Here is a 17377-nt window from a genome sequence, read left to right as displayed (position 1 = left end):
GATGAGGATTATTTATATAAATTAAATAAGTTTTCTTTGAAGGAATTGGTTGCTATAAAATCTATTGTAAATATGTGTGTGACATTACTGTTCAATATTTGCTTGTTCTCACTATTGCTCAGTGAATTTGCTTATTATTAGATAATGTCCAAAATGAATTCTGCTATGATGCTCTATTACTTTTTGAAGATACAAAAAAGTTCTCACAGAGAGACAGGATAGATCTCGTAGTTAAAGCAATTTGCAGTAAGGGTTTCTGATTGTTATTCTGGGCCCCCTATTAGAAACTTTATAAGGACTAGTGAAGATACTGTGGTGACTGCACATGTGAGGGAGGTAAAATACAAACAGTGAAGTTGCTCAAACAAGAGGGGCAAGAAAGACCCAAAAGCATTATGTGGTGTTCTATTGATGTATGGGATTGGCTGTTCGAGAGGGTGGATTCACTTCCTTCCTGACCCTCAGTGCCAATCTTAGATCTCCAACATCAGTTTATTCAGTATGACTGAGATTTTTATTTGGAGTGAGAAAGATTGGTATCCAGGGGAAGCAAGAATGCTGCCCCTCACTCCCACAGTGAGATACAACCGCTGACAGACCTGCTATACCAGCACAGGCACAATTGGCTGAATGGCCTCCTATAGTGCTGTATGATTCTATGATTATACACACTGTCAAATGGTCTCTTTGTGTTACTTGGGATACCCATTAGGGGAGATCTCCAGGAGACTGCCCTACATCTGAGAAAAGCTGTGATTTCTCCTCCCAGGAAGGCAAAGTTAGCCTTTTTTAAAATAAAAGAGAATCTATATTGAGGAGAGTAGGAGAGGAAATAGAATTATTCCCTTAAGATTCTTAAATAAAAGAAATTTGCATCGACTGAATGCTGTCTTTGTTGGGATTGATTCTGCAATGCAGTGGAGCTCATAATTTGGTCGTTCCACTCTGAGATACCCTAGGCATGGCTGCCTTGGGATATTAATTGTAAACAATTTTACAACACCAAGTTATAGTCCAGCAATTTTATTTTAAATTCACAAGCTTTCGGAGGCTTCCCCCTTCGTCACCTGACGAAGGGGGAAGCCTCCGAAAGCTTGTGAATTTAAAATAAAATTGCTGGACTATAACTTGGTGTTGTAAAATTGTTTACAATTGTCAACCCCAGTCCATCACCGGCATCTCCACATCTTGGGATATTAAATGATAGGTAGGGAGTGCTGTGTTGAGATTGGATTCCAAGTGTACTGGATAGGATTTTGCATGTGTGGATAACTGAGCTGTGTAAAGGCAGCATTACAGCTTGACAGTAGCTCAGTTTTCACAGCTGTTGTAGTTCTCCTAACCTCGGACTGGGACTCGGGGTCAGGTTTGTGTAAAAGAAAGTAAAAAGTCATGTTTCCCCTTTGGTCTCCTCTCTGAAACAAATGGACTAAATACAGAGTGACCTGGTTAAATTGAAGGATTGGCTAACAAGTGACCACTGGGGAAGGGGAGTAAGCAGTGAAGATATGATGAATGGTAATACGGGCCACAAGGGAAAGAGATCTTGGGAGTACTTAAATAGTTCATTGAAACGATGAGTCTGCGGTGTGATCGCAGTAAACAAAATCCTAGTGCACATAGATAGAACACAAGTCTCAGTGGGTAATACTGAGCTTATATAGAGCATTGGTTCAGCCTGTCCTGGAATACTGTATATAATTCCAATCATCGTACTGCAGTGGTGTCATCCTGGCTTTGAAGAAGGTGCAGAGGAAGGCAATTAATCAGATACCAGGGCTTAGATACCCACGATATAAGGAGAGACTAAGGAAGTTCTTTGATGAAGTATCAGAGAGGGTTGATGAAGGTAGATGTTGTAAATATGGACTTTCAAAAGACATTTAATAAAGTCCCACATAACCGACATATTCGGAAAATAGAAGCACATGGGATTAAAGAGATGGCGGTAACTTGGGTACATAATTGGCTAAGGGATAGGAGGCAGAGAGTAGTGATGAACGGATGTTTTTCTGACTGGAAAGAAGTATGCAGTGGGGTCCCCCAGGGATTGGTATTAGGACCATTGCTTTTCTCGTTATATATGAATGACCTGGAATTGGGTATAGGGAGTACAATTTTGAAGTTTGCATTTGATACAAAACTTAGCATACTTAACATTTTAAGTAGTAAACCGGATAGTAGCAGACTTCAGAAGGACATAGACAGGCTGGTGAAATGGGCAGACACGTGGCAGATGCAATATAATGCAAATAAGTGTGAAGTGATGTACTTTGGAAAAAACAACATGGTACTATTTTGAGGGGAGGTGCAAGAGCAGAGGGACCTGGAGGTGCATATTCACAAATATTTGAAGGTGGCAGGACAAGTTGATAAGGTGGTTAATAAAGCATATGGGATACTTGGCTTTGTAAATAGGGGCATTAAATACAAAAACAAGGAAGTCATGCTTTACCTTTACAAATCACTGGTTAGGCCTCAGCTAGAGTATTGTGTACAGTTCTAGGCACCATACTTGAGGAAGGATGTCAAAGCCTTGGAGAGGGTACAGGAGAGGTTTGCCAGGATGATACCAGGGATGAGGGACTTCAGTTGTGTGGAGAGATTGGAGAAGTGGGGATTGTTCTCCTTAGAGCAGAGAAGGTTAAGGGGAGACCTAATAGAGGTATTCAAAATAATGAGGGGTTTTGATAGAGCAAATAGGGAGAAACTGTTTCCTCTGGCAAGTGGGTCGGTAACTAGAGGACACAGATTTAAAATAATTGGCAAAAGAACTAGAGGGGAAATTAGGAGACATTTTTTCACACAGAGGGTTGTTAAGATCTGGAAGGTACTATCTAAAAGGGTGGTGGAAGCAGATTCCATAGGAACTTTCCAAAGGCAATTGGATATGTACTTGAAGAGGACTAATTTGTAAGATTATGGGGAAAAAGCTGGGGTGTGGGACTAAATTGGACAGCTCTTTCAAAGAGTCAGCACAGGCACGATGGGCCGAATGGCCGCCTCCTATGATAAGCTTGAAATGTTTACCACTGGAGGAACGACGGTTCAGAAGAGAACTTATTAAAGTCAGAGACAATGGTAAACTGTGAAAGAGATTGCAGGAGGCCATAGGTTAACAGAGTGAGCAAATGTGTGACAGTATCATCGGGTTACATCGAGTCTACAGCATAGAAATAGGCCATTCAACCCAACTGGTCCATGCCAGCGTTCATGCTCCACATAAGCCTCCTCCCACCCCTCTTCATCAAACCCTATCAGCATACTCTTCAATTCTTTTCTCCCTCATGTGTTTATCTAGCTTCCCCTTAAATGCATTTATGCTAATCGCCTCAACTACTCCTTCATTCTTAGCACTCTTTGCGTAAAGAAGTTTCTCCTAAATTCCCTGTTGGATTTATTAGTGACTATCTTATATTTATGACCTCTAGTTTTGGACTCCCCCACAAGTGGGAATATTTTCTCTACGTCTATCCTATCAAAGCCTTTCATTATCTTAAAGACCTCTATCAGGTCACCCCTCAGTCTCTTTTCTAGAGAAAAGAACCCCAGCCTGTTCAGCCGTTCCTGTTAAGTATATTCTCTCAGTTCTGGTATCATCATTGTGAATCTTTTTTGCACCTTCTCCAATGCCTCTATATCCTTTTTATAATATGGAGACCAGAACCGAGCACAGTTCTCCAAGTGTGGTCTAACCAAGGTTCTGTACAAGTTTAACATAACTTCTCTGCTTTTCAATTCTATCCCTCTAGAAATGAACCCCAGTCCTTGGTTTGTCTTTTTTATGACCTTATTGACCAATGTCGCTACTTTTAGTGATTTGTATATCTGTACCCCTAGACCCCTTTACTCTTCTACCCCATTTAGACTCTTATTATCCAAGCAGTATGTGGATATCCGAGTTCATGCAGAGAAATGTGAAGTATATTTTTGGTAAAAAGAAATGAAAGCAAATGTGCCCTAAATAGTAAGATTCTTAATAGAGTGGACAGTCAGATAGATCCAGGAGTGAAGAGATGCAGAGGGTTAAATTGGACAAGGCCACTAACCAGGCACGGGTACCGCGATCTTCTAACCCACGCCCGGTGCTTCCTGCACTGGCGGAACGAGACATTTATCCAGCCTCAATACTCACCTGCAAGCAATGTTCCAAATCAATGTTGACACGAGGATTCAAGGACATTCGCACTTTTTATCAGCAGGGGGAGCCCCGATCTCTTAAAGGCAGGCTGTGTCTGTCTTACAACCTGCCAAAATCTCTTCAAGGTAGCCGGTACCTGTTATCTGCTAAAAATAACAGTCTGCTGTCTGCACGGAGTCTGAACGGAGATCAGACATTGCACACATACAACACTGATGCAGGTCCCGTCCCTATCTTTACAAACTATTGAGTTATATTAAAACATTGAATAAAGGTTGCGCACTACTAAATCCCACATCCTCCAATCTGCATGCCAGACCTCACCAATCTGCTGGTCCGATTTGGTACCAGGCCTGCAGGAGTGCGTGCACCAAGGATCTCTGCTGATGCACTAGAGGCCTTGGTGCAAGAGATGGACAGAAGGAGGGGCTCCTATATCCTCGGGGGAGGTGGGGGGGCTAGGGCAAGAGATCCTCCAGATATATGCTCAAAAGACAGTGGGAGGCAGCGGGGGACGAAGTCAATGCCAAGTGCACAGCACCACAAACATGGTTGCAGTGCAGGAAGAAGTTCAATGCTTTGACCCGAGTGGTCAAGGTGAGTGAGATCAACTGTCAAGTGGCGCCTCCTACCAACTGCATCACCAGCCACATCCACTGCTCCATGCACTACACCCCCCATCATACCAACAAAATCTTTAAATCGGTGGTCAACTCTTCCAATCAGATGCTTCCTCTCACCCTTACACATTACCACTGTTGCAAGCCGCACACCTACACGTCGCACATGCTGGCAGCTATTCAACCATGAGAGGCACATCACCCAGACACACGTCCCGATTTGTTGCAGGAAAAGGTGATGCATAACAGGAGACAGCAAGTGGCAGTGGCATTTAGCCCCTCGAGCCTGTTCCGCCATTCAATAGATCATGGTTGATCTGTGACCTAACTCCATATACCCGCCTTAGTCCATATCTCTTAATACCCTTGGTTCACAGAAACCTCAGATATAAAACACACAATTGAGCTAGCATCAACTGACGTCAGCAGAAGAGCGTTCCAAACTTCTCCCACCCTTTGCGTGTAGAAGCTTCCTAACTTCACTCCTGCATGTCCTGCCTCTAACTGTTAGGCTATGTCCCCTCGTCCTAGTATTCAAGTATAGGAGACCTTCAAAAACAGTTCCAAATGCATCAGCAGCCAGAAGCAATAATCCAGCAACTAACCTGTAAATCCTGCATGGTCCCTTTTAAATAACGCTGGTGTGGGGTCCTCCAGACACTCTTAAGATATGTTCAAATGGTCGTGGTTAAGATAGTGCATTGAGTGGAGCGTTAAGTCCCATAATGGTGTTGCACACTGATCGAACGCATTTTCTCCTTACTTTACATGCTGCTGGCGTTCGTTATTTGTGCATGCGCTAAACCCTTTACCAAGATGGCGTCCGGCACATGTCACGTTAGAAGCGTGCATGCGCATCCAAGACGCTATCTTGGATGTTTGGGAGGCAGCGTAGCGCCGAAACGGCCCAATTTCTAGCCCATAGAGCTTTAAAGGTAAGAATGTATGTTTAAAAAAAAAGCATAAAAAGGCTAATGTGATTCTGGGTTTTGTACATGGGACATTGAATATAAAGCAAGGAAGCAATGTTGAATTTGTACACAATGTTGATGAGGCCACAGTTGTAGTACTTTGTGTGCTGTTCTGAACATCTCATTATAGGAACAATATTAGGTCCATGGAAAGGCTACAGTGAAGATTCACTAGAATAATGCAAGAACAAGAGGCTATGAAGAAAACCTGGACAAATTGGGGCTTTGTCACTGGAACAGTGAAGATTAAGGGTGGATCTAATGATTTTTTTCAAGATTATGAAAGGTTTTGGTGGGGTGAATAGTAAAAATTTGTTTCCACTGATTGGCAACAAGGGGGCATAGACTCAAGATTATCACCAGAGAAATGAAGGGAGGAATTTGAAGAAATATTTATGTACTGAAGGTTACTAGAACACGGAATGCTTTACCATAAGTGGCTATTGAGACAGAGACTATAAGATGTAGCCCCAAAGTCTCTGCCTCAATAGCCACGTGTGGTAAACCATTAATAAACATCTATGGGCAGAAAGTTTTGAGCTGTACACACACAATTTCTTGATATGCGCTCCCACAGGCAATGCTCTGCTTGGGGAACGTACAACTGAAAAATTTACCCTTGAGCCTCATTTAAAAGAGGATTGACTAGGCATTTGAAAAAGATCATAAAAGGATACAGGAAAAGGGCAGGAAAGTGGGATTAGTGTCGATAGCTCCAGTGGAAGAGTTGGATGGCCTCCTCCTGTATTATAATTTCTATGATTTTTAACGATTCCTAAGGGGAATAATTAAACTGAATCCTAATAAAGTGAGATAATTCCAAACTTTTAACCAGGGGGCCGCGGACCCCAACTTAGAAGAGGGGAAGTGAACACACAGTTTAGACTTAACTTCTTCACACAGGAGATGGTGAATCTGTGGAACTGACCTCCCAGGGAGACAGTAGAGGTGAATAGTGTCAACAAATTCGAGAGGAAGCTGTATGTTTGTTCTTGTGCTGAAAGAAACCATCCCAGGGTATAAGAAAATGTGGCTTGAACCTTGGGATGGGGCAGATTGACCTCAATGTTCTTTTTTTCTAGTCCTGTGCAATCCCGTGTTCCTATTTGTATTCTCTGTGTTTGATTGAATGAGGCTTAGTTGAAACGCTATCCTTAGCAGAACCAAAGATACACTTTTTTTAAATGGTACGATCTATCACTCAGGCAGAGTGAATGCCCTCCACATGCATGAAGTCTTCTTCCAACAGAGAGCCTTACCACCGCCATCAGGTAGAAAATCTACCAGAACAGTACAAAGAAAGCTTTACCAGATCTAACAGGAAGCTGCACAATACCATCATCAGATAAAATGGGCGTAGTCCATTCCTCAGCACCATTACCCACTCACTCACCCTGATGGGGACAGAAAAGCCTTCTACAAAATAAAAGGAAAATTGTTTGTCAGAAAGCCTGATTGTATTGTGACGGCTGCAAGAAAATACTTCCCAAGGGTTAAACCAAGTAGCTACGAGGAAATAGCACAGAGCCCCTGCACATTAAATAATCCATTGCATTGGTCTCAAATGGCTGTACTTAAGCACTTACGGTGGATATCTACACAATGCTGCGACAAGCAGTTTTATAAGGTCACTGGTGAACCTTGGAAATCTGTCAAAGCAAGCAGTTCAACAATTACTTCGGCTTATTTTTGATGACTACTGAAGTGGAGGACTGAACTTCTTTTATTATTTTTCTACTGTATTTTTCCACAATAGATCCCTCATAGTACTTCCTTTAACAGCTTTTCCACTATCCGTGATGATTGATTGAGTGATAGATCCGCTTTTGCTGGGCAGTGCTGGCCCTCCCGGCTTCACCACCTTTGCACTTGTTAAAAACGGGGTGCACTGCAGGACGTCTCTTGTTGCGACTCATCCACTGAACCCCCAGCACGAGTAAAGCTCATCGCAATCTCTGTTTCAAGAGCGTCACGTTGCCGCTCTCCTGGTCGATTCGGGGCACGGGTTCAAGCCGATAAATCTCTGCCGATGGCCGTACCGTCAGTGGGAGGCGTCGAGGGGGGGGGCGAATCACGGACAAGTCGCAAGAGTTCATCCTGAAGACCTCGAGGCATTCAGGCCAAGAGTAGAATTGCCAAAATTGCTGAGAGTCTCTCAGCCAGGAACTGGCGCATGCCAGAGGGAGAAAATTTTAAAATATATACTTGAGTCCCCAGTGAACGAAAGTAGAAATGCCAGTAGCGTGAGAAAGTGAAATTATATTCCTCCACCACTCTCCCATCAAAGGTAAAAAGCAAATACTGTGCGACTGGCATCAGACACTTGCTGAGATCACAGCAGCCCAGTAAAGTCATTAAATCTGCACTAGATAAGAAGGGCCTTCAGAAAGTACTCTATTGTGATATATATATTAAAAAATAAAAAGAACGGCCGGATCAAATGTGCACAATGAGCATGAGTAATACTTTTTATAGATCTTCACAGTGATGAACAGGGTAATTGTGATCATCTGGTTGTAAAAAGGAACCAAAAAATCCTCCAGTTCGAAATGTACAAATTAAAGCACTGGCAGAGTTTGCTAAATCTCCAGCACTCAATAGATTTTTCCATTTGTTATTACTAGAAAAAGTGCCTTCCATTCAGAGAGTGTTCGATCTGCCTTCATTTTATAACTCTTGTTAGTGGTTTTCCTCCCAGTTCACTATCAGTGAGGATTGGCAGAAGCAAATCTGCTTTTGCTGTGCAGTGTTGGCCCTCCCAGCTTCACCACTGTTGAAAATGGAGATGCAGTAAAGAGTGTCTTGTGTTATTGCAACTAATTTACTGAACCCCAGCATGAGTAAAGCTCATTATACATGAGGAAAAGCTGCTGGGGAAAAAGTCCGAATTGTAACCAGAGCTATAGCTTAAACTGTCAAACAAACTGCACAAATTACAGACACTAAGCACTAGCACATAGTAAAACTGGTCATCACTATTTAGAGTCATAGAGTCATAGAGTTATACAGCACGGATAGAGGCCCTTCGGCCCATCGTGTCCACGCCGGCCATCAAGCCCTGTCTACTCTAATCCCATATTCCAGCATTTGGTCCGTAGCCTTGTATGCTATGGCATTTCAAGTGCTCATCCAAATGCTTCTTGAATGTTGTGAGGGTTCCTGCCTCCACAACCCTTTCAGGCAGTGAGTTCCAGACTCCAACCACCCTCTGGGTGAAAAAGTTCTTTCTCAAATCCCCTCTAAACCTCCCGCCTTTTACCTTGAATCTATGTCCCCTTGTTATAGAACCCTCAACGAAGGGAAAAAGCTTCGTTGAGGGTTCTATAACCCTCACTGAACTATCTACTTCATTTAGATTGTACAATTTTAGGACCCAGACAATTTATGCCTGACTTAATCAGCTAATCAAGTTATCTGTTTTGTATATCAAATTTATCATTTCATACTTCAGACCTTGAAACGGTTGGGTGTGCCTTACATTCTTACACATTTCAACCCCACATTTCTCATGTGAAAGAACAATATGCTTATTCACTGGACCAGTTTCAAAAGTAGTAAAACCTGTTTATGGCAATATTTGCACCCATTGTATTACAAGGTCATTAACAATACAAAACAATGAGACGACAAAGGTTATGTATATATATATAGCTTTTTGTTTGCATGTTAAAACTCTGTCAAACATCAGGTATAAACGTGCAGTTTTACAGCTTCCATGTCCTTTTTTTATTCTTAAGGGTCCCTGTGTCTGGGTCACAGCCTTTGTCAGTTCCATTTAGGCTGGGTAATAAATACCTTACACTTGCAAGGAAGGGGTTATGAGTGCCAGGCTGTGGGAATCCTGCTCACTCGTGATGTTTGCATGACACTGCCCAACAACTTTACAACATTTAGCACCTTTGCCACTGCCCTGCTGAGACCAACAGGCACAGCAGGGATCAGGGAATTGGACTGTGCATCTTCTGGCTCCTTGTGACTCAGTACCACATGGGACAGTGCATTTACCCACTGACCCACCGGGGGAGAACCACCTCTTTTCCATTTCAGTGCAGAGGTTTGACGTTCAATCACAAATCCTAGATTGGGTTATTTCTTTTGCTATTGTGTGCACTTAGGAGCTGATAGAGCAAAAGGACACATCTTCAATGGTACGTCTTTTTGTATATGGATGGATGTAAGAAACTATCCCTCATCAAAACAAAAGTCAGTCCTTCAGTGTCACTGCACCAGCGATGCAAATAAGCAAGAGCACATCTAAGGGTGGAGACATTACATCCTTGAAAGCCATCTTAACCCATTTAGAATTCCAGGTACATTTCTTATAACAAAACTTGAATTTGGTGACTAGACTGTAGTCCATGGTATATGTGGATAAGTGTCAGGTCTTCCTGTAAAGCTCTCAAATTCTAATACCACTGTGCATTTCACTGGATGTCAATGTTACAGATGTGTTAAACTGTTAACATTATTCAAATTGCACAGACACTGACTCAGTACTTCAGTGTAATTTAGCACTTAGCTGTGACATTACTGATTAACACTGGAAGCCTTTAACACATTCTCACCTCAAATTTCAGGAAGCCTGTTAGATTTCCTAAAAGATGGAGAAGGAAGAGTCTTGAAGTTACCTAACCTCGTGGACATGGCGGCGCAGGTGAGGAATAACCCGAACTCCTGAACTATTTTTTTTAATGGACATTTTCCACAACTTCATTCAATAACTTTTTTTTGACCTGGGTTGGAACAGGTTGCAGCGGGTATGGCATACATTGAGAGGATGAACTACATCCACAGGGACTTGCGATCGGCCAATATTCTGGTTGGAGACAATCTGGCGTGCAAGATTGCTGACTTTGGATTAGCAAGGTTGATTGAGGACAATGAGTACACAGCACGTCAAGGTGGGTTATTCATGCGTTTGTATCTTGCCTGTTGTCACATGCACAGGGAGATCCTAAGCTTGTTTCTATTGAGAAATGTTTTTTTACACGACAATAATGAGTGCAAACTTATAGCAGCTTTTTTTATTGTTCTATGGCTGAGGGTTAGGCTTTCCCACATTACAACAATGACCACACTTCAAAAGTACTTCATTAGTTATAATGCGCTTTGGAACAACCTGAGGTGGTGAAAGGCACTATATGAATGCAAATATTTCTATTCTTTTTTCTGATAATTAACATGTAATGCCCTCACCAAAAATACAATAGGTGTTGGAACCGCTCCTTAAGATTCCACTGGACCTTACAGTGTTCGGTAACTATCTATGCATTACCAACGCGTGCGATAACCCTACAGATTCTGACAGCACTTTTTTGAAAAAGGTTACATATATTCTAACTGTGGTATTCATAATGCGGCCTGGGAGTTACCTGCCGTCCGTCTATCCCCACGCCAGTGGTTGTCGGTCAGCACAGCAGCTCTAAGATCCAGCTATATGAGAAGGAGAGAGATTGGGATTGTGGTTGCCAACGAAACAGTTGCTGGGCAATCCTGCTGTAGAGGATAACTTCGAACAATGTTTTGTGAGCTGCTTTGATGGCTCAGCGAACTTATTCAGTGACTAGCTGAGCACGCAAGACTGAAAGATCCCAGGTTAAATCCCAGGTCAGTGCTGATCTCTGCCAGAGTGGGGTAGGGTTTTTTTTTAGCACCCCTAGATTAGGGAGAAGGAAGTTTGCTAGGATTCCTGCTCCTGATTACTGCCCAGTGATTCCTGCTGGAAGTGTGGGTGTGAGGAAATCTGGTGAGGAGAGGATTGAGAGGAGAGTAGGAAAAGAAAATATGAAAGTATTTTGTCAGCATTTTTGGGAAAGATGTTGGAACCTAGGGTATTTCTGACTTTCCTATAGGGAATGAAACTGGATTTTCTCCAATCATTTGCAACATATTATAAATCAGTAAAAAAAAGCAGAAACCACAATAACAGTTCAAAGAAACAGATGATGTGGGAGAACAAGTACCAACTTTAATATTGCTTTATATTTTAGATGAGTTAACTTTGGATTAATATCAACCTCAGATATAATGATCTGTTGAACCCTGAATATAACATTGAATTAAGTGATAATGTAATTACTGGAGAATTGAGCACTGTTAGTTGGATTGAAGAGTGAGGTTGTAGGGCTTCATACTGCAATCTAATTACCTATGCAGTATTTAATTCCCCAGTAATGTGTTCTTATCGTTTGATCACAGTTTTGGCCAATACGTTTGGAAAAGACAAAATAAAGTATTTTTTGCTGAGCAGAGGAGGAGATTGCTGGGCAGGAATCCTAGTGATAAATGAGCAGTTTTGCTTTTGGCTTCTCTCTTGCTGTGCGTAACTCGGCAGATCGATTAAACTCCCAACAGCAGATTGGAATGCTGCTCATTTTTAACTGGAGCTTTTATTTAGCAACTTCTTTATTTGATATCAAATATAAACCTTTTTTCTCATTTCGAATAAAGCATGATTATTCTGTGGTCTTTAGTCATTTTGGTTCTCAGTGGAGATCATTTGTGCCAGTATGAACAGAATATAAACAGTATCATGTGTGAATGGCCAATGTCTGGCCAATACCCTTAAGAGAATATTCATCAAGGGCACCAGACGAATCCTTAACCTTTCATCTTAATTCCTCGTCAAGGAACCATCTGGGGTTTTACCACCCAGGGTTTATGCCTCGGAGTTAATGATGCCTAAATTTGAGATTCCAAACTCTCTTACATCAGCCAGTTCTGATTAGATTAGATAAAATACCAACTTCCCATCAAAATCCGCACAAGCTACCGAGTGAATAAATTAACCCTTTCTTGCCAATTATCGAAGAAGTTAGACAACAAAGTCATGAACTAACAATTGCTTATTAACTTTAGAATCACAGTTCACATCATTTAAACATTGAGTATGCTTATAATTAGGAGATAGGGTTAATTGACAAAATAAATAACAGATTACAAAAGCAGTTCAGTTATGTCACAGTAATTCAGCATTAACTGCTTGCTGATGATAAAGTTACAGTTGAGATCAGTGTCTGAGATTGATACAAATTGATGAGATTAGTTTAGGATTAGACTCCTTAGAAAGTTGACAAGTTAACAGCATTAGATAGCCATTCTATTGAATATATTAAAGTCTATATGCTTGTAGTTCCAGAAGGAAGGGTGGGACTGATTAGGGTCAATAAAGGAGAGCATCTTGTGGAGGCAGAGGGCATGGCTGAGGTACTAAATGAATACTTCGCATCCATCTTCACTAGAGAAGAGGATGCTGCAGTAAAGGAGGGGGCAGTAGTGATATTGGATAGGATAAAAATAGATAAAGAGGAGGTACTTAAAAGATTGGCAGTACTCAAAGTAGGAAAGTCACCTGGTCCAGATGGGATGCATCCTAGGTTACTGAGGGAAGTAAGGGAGGAAATTGCAGAGGCTCTGGCCACAATCTTCCAATCCTCCTTAGATATGGGAATGGTACCAGAGGACTGGAGGATTGCAAATGTTACACCTCTGTTCAAAAGAGGGAAGAGGGATAAAGCCGGCAATTACAGGCCAGTCAGCCTAATGTCGGTGGTGGGGAAACTTTTACAGACAATAATCCAGGACAAAATAAATTGGCACTTGGAAAAGTATGAGCTAATAAATGAAAGTCAGCAGGGATTTGTTAATGGAAAATTGTGTTTGACTAACTTAATTGAGTTCTTTGATGAAGTAACGGAGAGAATTGATGAGGGTAGTGCGGTTGATGTTGTGTATGGACTTTCAAAAGGCATTTGATAAAGAATCACATAATAGACTTGTTAGCAAAATTAAAGCGCATGGGATTAAAGGGACAGTGGCAGTGTGGATATGAAATTGGCTAAAGGACAGAAAGCAGAGAGTAGTGGTGAACGGTTGTTTTTCAGACTGGAAGGGAGTATACAATGGTGTTCCCCAGGGGTCAGTATTAGGACCACTGCTCTTTTTGATATATATTAATAACCTGGGCTTGGGTATAGAGGACAAGTTAAGAAGGCTGTTTAAAAAGCATATGGGATCCTGGGCTTTATTAATAGAGGCATAGAGTACAAAAGCAAGGAAGTTATGCTAAACCTTTATAAAACACTGGTTAGGCCTCAACTGGAATATCGTGTTCAATTCTGGGCATCACACTTTAGGAAGGATGTCAAGGCCTTAGAGGGTGCAGAGGAGATTTGCTGGAATGGTACCAGGGAGGAAGGACCTCAGTTATGTGGAGAGACTGGAGAAGCTGGGGTTGATCTTCTTAGAATAGAGAAGGTTAAAGGAAGATTTGATAGAGGTGTTCAAAATCTTGAACGGTTTTGATAGAATAAATAAGGAGAAGCTGTTTCCAGTGGCAGAAGGGTCGGTAGCCAGAGGACACAGATTTAAGGTGATCGACAAAAGAGCCAGAGGCAATATGAGGAAACATTTTTTTTATGCAGCGAGTTGTAATGATCTGGAATGCACTGCCTGAAAGGGTGGTGGAAGCAGATTCAATGGTAACTTTCAAAAGGGAATTGGATAAATACTTGAAGGGAAAAAATTTCCAGGGCTATGGGGAAAAAGCAGGGGAATGGGACTAATTGGATAGCCGACACAGGCATGATGGGCTGAATGGCCTCCTCCTTTGCTGTACTTACTATGAACTTATACGACCCCAGCCTTTCGAGCTGGCGTGGATGAACTGGTTGGCTCGCCTTCCTCTGGGAGGCATGGTGTTAGCCTTCTGAGACGCCAGAGTGATGAAACTCCTTCTGTAGAGGTGCTGTCCACTACTCCTGGATCCTCTGCTCCTGGGTAAATTCACCTTCTGCGCTGGTAGCTGTATCTGGACTCATGAATCTGGCTTAAATCTCATCATATTTTTCCCAGTTAAAAATCTACTTTATTTGTTATACTCCACATAACACTAAAGATGATGTATTGCATTTTATTCATATTACGAATAAATGTAGACAAAGGATCTGACAAACCCTGCTTGCATGGCGTCTATTAAAGTAACTTTTCTGGTTCTGGCTGGCTCTTTCACATTGCACTTGCCTCTTCTGTGCATGTGCAACATTTAGGACCTGCACAGAGGAAGCGAGTCAGGATATTCTATAGCATGAAAACCACCCTCACAGCGTAGCTGAAAAAATACAGTTGAAGGCCTTCTCACTATCAAGTGAAAATGACAAAGACCCGTGTTCTGGGTGTGATGAATTGCAGTTGCTGATTGAACAGAATTAAATGTAGTACCAAGAAAAATGTTGAACGTGTACAAATTAATGTTCAGAGAACAAAAAAAAATTGAGCAAAATCACTGAAATATAATCAAGGAATGTTTATTTCCCTCATTCCTCTGGGCTAATCAAATGTTGTTCATAATGTACAAGTGTAAATACAGCACAACATTGTACTTAAAACAGTGCAATAGAAGCCAAGTTGTTTTCCATTGGCTTTATGAAAGGTGATAATTCTATCACGGAGCTGTCCATGAAAAAATGGAATCGACCTTTTATAATATAAATTGTTCACTGTTGTAAACTATGAATATCTTTCAAAACACACGTATCTTCAGGCTTCCACTTAAGGCAACCTCCAGACAAAATGCAATCCAACAGATGTTTGGTAACATGTCTCATCTAAATTTAAATAGCTCTCCAACATTTAGCATGCAGAAGGTCTTGTGATTTTCTGCTTCTCATTTAATATGCAGTAGGTTTGAGGGCAAGATTTGGGTAATGCATCTGATAAGCATTGATTGGTGCAGCATGACAGATTGTACTTTAGGAATACAATTATCAATATAAATGGGGGAGTCACCCTTAGGCTGACTTTTTAAAGGTTTTTAGGTTTCCTTTTTAAAATGTACTTGGGATTTTAGCATATGAAAGGGGCAAAATACTGTATGACATTTACAGCAAGGTTGTCACCGTTGGTAACGTAAATACAGGATGGAGTGAGGTAACATTCACCCTTTGTGCAAGACCAATAGATCCAATATTACACTACCATATAAGTAGATGGATGTTTAGTGTGAATCTACTCCAGCACATAAGGAACAGGGGATCCATTTATAGGAGCACCTGATGCCACTGAATCTTAATACCTGCATTTGTAACACTACCAATAAAGTAAAAAGGTTCGCCAATCGAATCACTCGAGACTTCTTGAAAAAATTTTGTCTGTCAAATTTTTCCCTAAAATTTCTAATGCTCAAAATAAGGTTTTAAAGAAGGTGAAAATATCAAAGTACATCTTTCACAATAACATGATTAAATTTGTCCATAAAATTTTGATACCTTCATCAAAGCTTTTAGTGAAGGCATCAGCTTCTTGTGAAAGCCTGGACTTGAACTTGATATTTTTGCCCAGAGCTTTGAGGGTGATTTTAGCCCACCTCGCCCGGTGGGAAATTTATCGAAAACTTACCGCTCCGTTCCTGCCCTCAGGCAACTTAACTGGGCCCTTTTAGGCAGCCGAGGTGCCTGCCTGACTTGGCAGGAGCCTCATTAATACATGCAAATTGGGGTCTATAATCTCAAGAGGACCCTAATGCCATTTGAAGTGCGACTGTGCGGGGCAGTTGCTCCATTCATTAAAACCTATTGAGAAAGTAGCAGAGGCCCTATGAGGCACGTTTTAAACATCTTTGTGGGGCCAAGAAGAGCAGGAGTGCTCCTACAGCCCCACTAGGAAAATTTGGACCTCAGCTGCCAAGGCCTTCCTCCCTTCCCCCCCACCCCCACACCACCTCCCATCTGCAAAACCCCGTTGAGTCCTCCTATCCCCCGCGTCCTACCTGAATACCGACAGGCAGTCTCCGGGCCACCCGATCTTCGCCTGTCGGTAGTTGGCCAACTGTCTTTTAAAGTCAGTTTGGGGCGGGCAGCTGGCTGGTAGGATGTAAATGAGGCCCAGGAGTTAGAATAGCCTGGGCCTCAAATTGATGATGTTGAGGGGGTTTGACACTTGCACAGCCCCCAGCTCCCCCCATGATTCTGTTAGCCAAAGGAAGATCTTGCAGTTGGAGCATGTGCAGTGCGCACAAGGCTGCATCAGTGGCATTTAGTTAGCCCAACTGATACAATGCTTCTCTTCAATCTCTGTTAGTAACTGGTTATTTTTCAAAATTATTTGAAGAAAAGATGGAGGATGAATTTCAAATGCTTTATTCAGCTAAAGTTTATATAGTGTTTTTTTTTTAAACAGTATATGTGTGTGAGAGCGATCGAGAAGAAAATTCCTATTGCAAATAAGGTCCTCCACCCCAGGTTATTAAAAATAGATGAGGAAATTACAGAAGCGTTAGTCGTAATCTTTCAAAGCTCTCTTGATTCAGGAATTGTGCCATTAGACTGGAAAATTGCTAATGTCACTCCATTATTTAAGAAGAGTGGGAGCGAGGAACCAGGGAACTACAGGCCTGTCAGTTTAACATCAGTTGTGGGAAAGCTATTAGACTCTGTAATTAGGGATAGAGTGACTGAGCATTTGGACAAATATGAGCTGATCAGAAAGAGCCAGAATGGCTTTGTTAGGGGTAAAGTCATAGAATCACAGAATGATACAGCACAGAAGGAGACCGTTCGGCCCATCGTGCCTGTGCCAGCTCTTTGAAAGAGCTATCGAATTAATCCCACACCCCTGCTTTTTCCCCATAGCCCTGCAAATTTTTCATG

General features: G+C 41.8%; 1 protein-coding gene across 5 annotated transcripts in view; it reads left to right on the top strand.

Annotated features, from left to right (window-relative positions):
• The window catches only part of LOC137322036 (tyrosine-protein kinase Fyn), a 278886-nt gene that overhangs the window by 228721 nt on the left and 32788 nt on the right, over positions 1–17377 (top strand). For all 5 annotated transcript variants that reach the window (XM_067985066.1, XM_067985062.1, XM_067985065.1 and 2 more), the window contains 2 exons: positions 10310–10386; positions 10480–10633. In XM_067985066.1, the coding sequence (XP_067841167.1) occupies positions 10310–10386; positions 10480–10633 (231 nt within the window). The remainder of the gene's footprint in view (positions 1–10309; positions 10387–10479; positions 10634–17377) is intronic.

Source organism: Heptranchias perlo, chromosome 5, assembly GCF_035084215.1.
Source record: "Heptranchias perlo isolate sHepPer1 chromosome 5, sHepPer1.hap1, whole genome shotgun sequence".
Lineage (NCBI taxonomy): Eukaryota > Metazoa > Chordata > Chondrichthyes > Hexanchiformes > Hexanchidae > Heptranchias > Heptranchias perlo.
Note: the sequence above shows the minus strand (reverse complement) of the source record. Positions and strands in the feature narration are given on the sequence as shown.